The following is a 6,191-nucleotide window of genomic DNA, read 5'->3' as shown; positions in this document are numbered from 1 at the left end:
GGGTCACGACGTCCAGCCTTGCAATTTCGGCATTTGCCAGTTGAGTTAGTACTTCTAGACCGAATCGTTTCACATCTCTTTCCCTAGTTTAAAACAATTCCTCAAAATCCTTCAATGGATACTAAATTTTTCTTTGAAATTCCTTAAGACATCAATCATTTCATGTCTCTATCCTTACTTGGTTGTTTGGTCCACTGTTGCACGTTTATTTTTGGAATTGTTTGGTGATGGAGTGTTTCCGTTTCATGAAGTTTTCTTGTTCAGGCAATTTTTTTTTTTTTTTTAGTTCTTACTTGGCTGCCATACAATACTTTTTACGGTTTCATGATGTTATTGTTTTTTGTTTAATTCTTTTGTCTCTTTTTTTTAATTTAATTCTTTGACAGTTTGTTTTTAACATAAGAACAAAATACTTTTAATCAAAAAATGTACACCGGAATACTTTGATATATGGTCTCCCGTTAAATAATTTCTAAAAGGCTGTGAAAGCTAGCCGGTAAACATTAGGGAAAAGTAAAGATGAAGATGAATGTTATGGAAAAATTTCAGAAACGTTTTATATGAAAGAAAATGGGATGTGGGGGTGAACTCATGCTGAATGGGAAATATTAAAAGTGAGGTGAAAAATTAATGGTAAAAGGTTAAATAGCAAAGAGGATAAAATTGGAATTTTTGAAGATTTGTAAGGGTAAAAGTACATGTGTTGGAGTATAGGGTATAATTTTCCTCCGGTGGTCATTCTCAGGCATTGTTAGCAACAGAGTTGATTCATCATAATTGTGAGTTGATGGCGATCATTATCATATATTTTGGTTATTGTTACAAGTGAAAAGACGGGCACTCCATCTTTTCACTCTTTTTATTGTACTAACATTTGAATATTATGTACGGTGTTTTTTTAATGAAATATAAATGGTATATGATTAAAACTAAAAATATAAATGTTTGTTGTTTTAAATTATAACAAATCAAACTAACTATGATTACCTATTTCGATGGCACAAACAATATAACAAATAAAAGTATAATTTAAGTTCTTATTTTTTTTTTTAATGACACCATCAACAATCTTTATTATAAAAAAAGTTGTTGTGTATAAATGAGAAAATGAAAATGTAAGTATAGATATACTCATTTAGTTTCTTACACATTTGAATGAATAGAGGAAAAAAAATTGAACGTATATTCCATATCATGTTTGTTACACTTTTATTTTAATATTTGTATTTACTTTTATCTAGTTGTTTCCATCATCTCTCTCTCTCTCTCTGTGTGTATATATATATATATATATATATAGCATTTCAAATGAGAGGACTTTTTAAATGAGAGGGTGAGAGGAGTAAATAACAGCTATTAGATCTGATCAAACGGTTCAGCTAGATTTTCTTGTTAAAAATGTTAATTTGCTTATCTTTCTCTTTCATGGCATCGTTCCTTCTTTTTTATTTTCATCCATTCTAGTTCTTCCATTCACATCAGCAATTAGGGGTGTAAAAGGGAACAAATTTGATGATGCACAAATTGTTCCGCCATCGAATTCAAATATCCAACTTTCCAATTGTCATAAAAAGAGATCCAATTAACATTAACAAATCTTCTTTTACAGATCTTCATATGTCCCCTTATCTGCATGTGTTTCACGATGGAATCCACAACCAAAACTCAGCTGAGTATCATAGTTACAAATCCAATTTTTTGTATGAAATGTAAAATAGTTTGCTTCTAAAGTCATGATTTTATTCTTGGTTCAACAAAAGTCATGAGTTTTTTTAATTAAAAGAATAAAGATGATAAAGAAAAAGAAGAAGAAGAAGGCTTGTGCAGAACCCACTAAGTGAAATTTGAAGAAAAAACTGCAACTAAAGATAAATTGTTTTATCAAAAGTAGTAAAATATATTGTTGATTTGGTTTGTGTAAAAAACTCAAAAGTGACAATTGAAAAGGAACAAAGGGAGTAATATCTAATGTCAAAGTGTTGTGTTGCTTTAATAACGTCAACATGAAAAGTGAGAAGGTTGAGATTAGAATTATAAGGATAAGAAGAACAATGGAAGGAATTGTGTATCTGAATTGGTACATCCATCCTTGTTCCATATTATCGTAACAAAATCAATACAAGTTGGAAATAATTGCAGGAAATGCCCACATAATAGACATTCCTGAGAGATTGGAGAATCATTCTAATGAGATGATTATTGTTTAAATCAAGTTTGTTAAAATGTCCAAGTTGAGAAGAGATTTCACCACTAATGAGGTTGTGACTGAGGTCTATGGAAGTCTTAGAATTTGTTAATTGAAACAAATTGGAAGGAAGCGTGAGGGAAACACCGAATAACCCATTTGAGGGTAGTGGTGGAAGTGGAAGACGTATGAATATTCACGGTTGTGGTGGCGCTGATAGGTGGCAGTGTAAGTCATTTGCCATCTTTTGAAGTAGACATTCAGAGAGATGAAGAAGATGGCATAGAGAGGAAGAAGATGGAAACAACAAGGTCTTAAATTTCAAATTTTGTCATTTAGGTGTTTTTAATTTCGTACACATACCTTTTCGTTTTTGATTAAAGTAATATAGTCAGGGATCATCTGTCATGACACATAAACGTTTCTACCGCATCATTCTTCGCCACATCAGCTGTCGTTAGACATTTAGGCGTTTTTGTAACATCTATGTTACGAAAATAAAAAAAATTATTAACTTACAGGATTTGTTACATGAACGAAAACAAAAGATACGCGGTTTTACCACGTATCTTTTAGGAGCAATTCTACATTCTCTTTTACGTAAATGAAAATTTGTTCCTTCTAATTTTAGAGCTAATCGAAAGCATGTAAGGGTAACGAAGGTTCTTATTGCCTGAATCACTATTCTCCATCTCATCTCCACATTATTCAGTTCCCTCGATCTCCATTGTATTCAAATTACAAGGTATAGTTTCCAATTTGCATTCATCTATCTCCTTTTAACTGTTTCAATTTTGATCTGCAATTTGTAACTTTAGGTCTTATTTTCAGCTTCTTTTATTGCAATTTAGTTTGATTTGGTTTTGATCCAAACATCAAAAAATAAAAGAAAAAACTAACCAAATTTATTGGTTTGAATTGGAACATCGATTCATTTGAGCCTTGATTTGGTTCTCACACTGCTACCTTTCATAACATACAACCGTATCTTTTAGGAGCAATTCTACACTCTCTTTTAGGTGCAATTCTACAATAGAGTGTGCTCTTAATAAATTATTTAAAAAAAAATAAAATTATGGATGTTGGTGTATCACTATCACAATTTGTATCTTTTTAGGGTTTGTTTTCTTCTTTCCTAGCTCTTTATAAACTAATCGAAAGTGTGTGAATCACTTACTTTGTTGGACTGCTTCAATCTTGCGCTCTCCATCGTATACCATATTCATCACTTCATCTTCGTCATACAAATATATTACAAGATATAATTTCCAATTTGTATGCATCTATCTTTTTGGCTATTTCATTACTGATGCAATTTGTATCTGTTAAGTCTTATTTTCAGCATCGTTTGTAGCATGAAGGGGTCGTGTATCAAGAAAGCTAAAGTTGATAGCACGACAAAGCCAAACTGGCTTGAACTTCCGATAGGCTTGACAAAGAACATACTTCAGAGACTTGGTACTATTGATATTGTGACAAGTGCACGCAATGTTTGTCCTTTGTGGCGGAAAATTTGCCAGGACCCTCTAATGTGGCGTACCATTCACATAGCTAGTGGTTTCACCATTGATTGTTTTGCTTACATGGGGAAGATTTGTCGCAGTGCCATTGACCTAAGTAGCAGTAATCTGGAAGACATTACTATTAGCTGGTTTGCAACTGATGAACTTCTTGAATATTTGGCTCATAGGTAATTAATTAGTTGCATTTTGTTTGTTTCAATTCCAGTTTCATAATAATACTATATTTTGTTATCAACAGCATTGATCCTTCTTGCTATGCCATCTTGCTTAACCATGATTATACTTATACATATTCTAAATTATAATTTAATTTAATATTTTCCGTCCCATATTCTCCTTTCCAGCTAGTCATTCAGCATAATTTGCAATGCACTCAATTTACCTTCAATGTTATGCCTAATATGCAACAACTCAAATAGATAGTTGTCATACCCCAATTTTGGACCGTTTAAAATCTCTTGTCCGTATTTTAAAATGGTTCACGTTCCCTTTTTATTCGTTTTTTTTACCATTTAAAATTCGGGTTTCTTGTCTTTAGTCATTCAAAAAGTTTTTATTTTTACATTTAAATCAACGTTCGCATTTCACAACAATTAAAACCGTCTCACTTTCATTTTTATGACGCATTTTTGTTATATAGTCTTTTAGTCGTAACGATCACGTCAAAAAAAGAGAAGGCCTAATCGCATTTTAAAAGGCGCTTTTTTATTAATCTTTTCAAACAAAATTTCGGCAGGGAGGATACTTTGAAGTACCTTATGTCGGATTCCGAAGGGACTTTTTATTTTTTTTTCTTTCTTTCTTTTTTTTTAAGCTAGTTTTGTTTTTTATTATTTATTTTCTTTATTTTTATAAAAGTCACTCACGTGACTTCTTTTCTTTCCTTCTCTTTTCTTTTCTTTTTATTTTTTTATTTTATTTTATTTTATTCATTTTGTTTTTTTATTTATTTATTTATTTATCTGTCAAATCTTTTTCCCCAAGTCTCAGCTGCAGGGGTATTTTTGTCATTTGTTTGTACCAGAGCCAACCCTAATTTGTCACTATAAAAGCCTGTCAATCATTGGGAAATGGGCCAGAGAAAAAATCACTGTTCACAGAAAAATCAGCAACCACACATTTTTTCCAATCAAGTCACAAACACAATTTCCTTCTCTCTCTCCTCTTTACCAGATCAAACACAAAAATCATAAGAACAAATATGAATATCACCAACATTCACCAACAACATTCATGAACATTTGTTAACATAAACAGCACAAATTCACAAAACCAACTCAAATCAACACATAACAAAACAAAGCAAACCGAACCGGAGCAAAAGGGGCGCGCCGGAACCGAATCGGAGAGAGAGCAGATCCAAACTTGGAATCTGCGTGAGGTCGCGAAGAAGAAGGAGGAGAACCGGACCGGATTCAAACAAAGAGAGGGAGATCGGAAAAAGAGGTAATGGTTTTGTGTTTTGTATGAAGTTTTTTTTGAAACTAAATTTGTAGATCTAGCTCAAATTTCTCTACCCTTTTTAAAACTAATACCGGATTCGAGTAGAGGAAGGGAAGAGGAGTGGTTTGATGTAAAAAAATTCGAAAAAAAGCAAAAAAAAAAAACTCCGGCGCGGCGGCGCTCCGGCCGACCACCGCGCCGGAGCAGCTCCGGCCGCCCCTCCCCCACCTTCTTCTCCGGCGAGATTCCTAGAGAGAAGTGGGAGCTTCTCTCTCTAGGTTTTTTAGAAAGAGTTTTTTTTGTGAATTGTGTTATGTTTTTTTTGTTAGAACTCTTTTATAATGCTTTCTTTTTTGTTGGATCTTGTGCACGTGCGCATACTGCAATTCAGTGCTCCATCGCGTTACAGCCCTTGGATCTGGATCATTCCTTGATCTGAGGGCTCCTGTGTATCTTGATTTTGGATCAGGTGGATTTTTTTTCTGCGTGAGTATGGTGTGGTTTCTGTTTGGACCATCAGATCGTTGATCTGACAGTCACTGTGTTTTCAGTATAATCCCTTTGTTTCTATGTTGTTTTTGTGACCCTTGGATCGTTGGATCCAATGGCTATGATGAATCCAGGGGTTTGAACTTGGACCATTGATTTAATCCAATGGTCCAGAATTAATCCTGCTGAGCCATTTGTTTATTATTTTTATTTGTTATTGTTTTTACTTTTTAAATGCTGTTTTTTATTCTTTTTGACATTTTTATGTTTAGAAAAAATTCCAAAAAATGTTTTTCTCACTATTTTTTATTTTCTATCATTGTTAAAAATCCATCCTATTTTTTCCTTTTAATTTGTTTTTTTTATTATTTCTCATATGATGATCTTAAATTTTTTATTATCTTAATTCTTGCTTATTATTTCTTATGTCTCATTCATCATAATATTTCTTGTGATTACTAACTATTTAATTTTTGTTTTGAATCATAGCATGCACATTTAATTATATCATTTTATTTTGTCATGGATTTAGTATGTATAAATAGGGAATT

At 32.5% G+C, this 6,191-nt stretch overlaps 1 protein-coding gene across 1 annotated transcript; it reads left to right on the top strand.

Moving 5' to 3' along the window:
* The first annotated feature begins 3,540 nt into the window (after positions 1-3,540).
* On the top strand, positions 3,541-3,879 carry LOC25489232 (F-box protein SKIP19). Its single transcript, XM_024778923.2, has one exon. The coding sequence runs from the start codon at positions 3,541-3,543 to the stop codon at positions 3,877-3,879; it is 339 nt and encodes a 112-aa protein (XP_024634691.2).
* Positions 3,880-6,191: the final 2,312 nt, after the last annotated feature.

The sequence above is a fragment of the Medicago truncatula genome, chromosome 3 (genome assembly GCF_003473485.1).
Source record: "Medicago truncatula cultivar Jemalong A17 chromosome 3, MtrunA17r5.0-ANR, whole genome shotgun sequence".
NCBI classification, from domain to species: domain Eukaryota; kingdom Viridiplantae; phylum Streptophyta; class Magnoliopsida; order Fabales; family Fabaceae; genus Medicago; species Medicago truncatula.
The sequence above is the reverse complement of the archived record's forward strand: the minus strand, read 5'-3'. Positions and strand labels throughout refer to the sequence as shown.

Bases quoted from the DNA above. Each gene is read 5' to 3' on its own strand.
- LOC25489232 (XM_024778923.2), top strand. From the start codon at position 3,541: ATGAAGGGGTCGTGTATCAAGAAAGCTAAAGTTGATAGCACGACAAAG.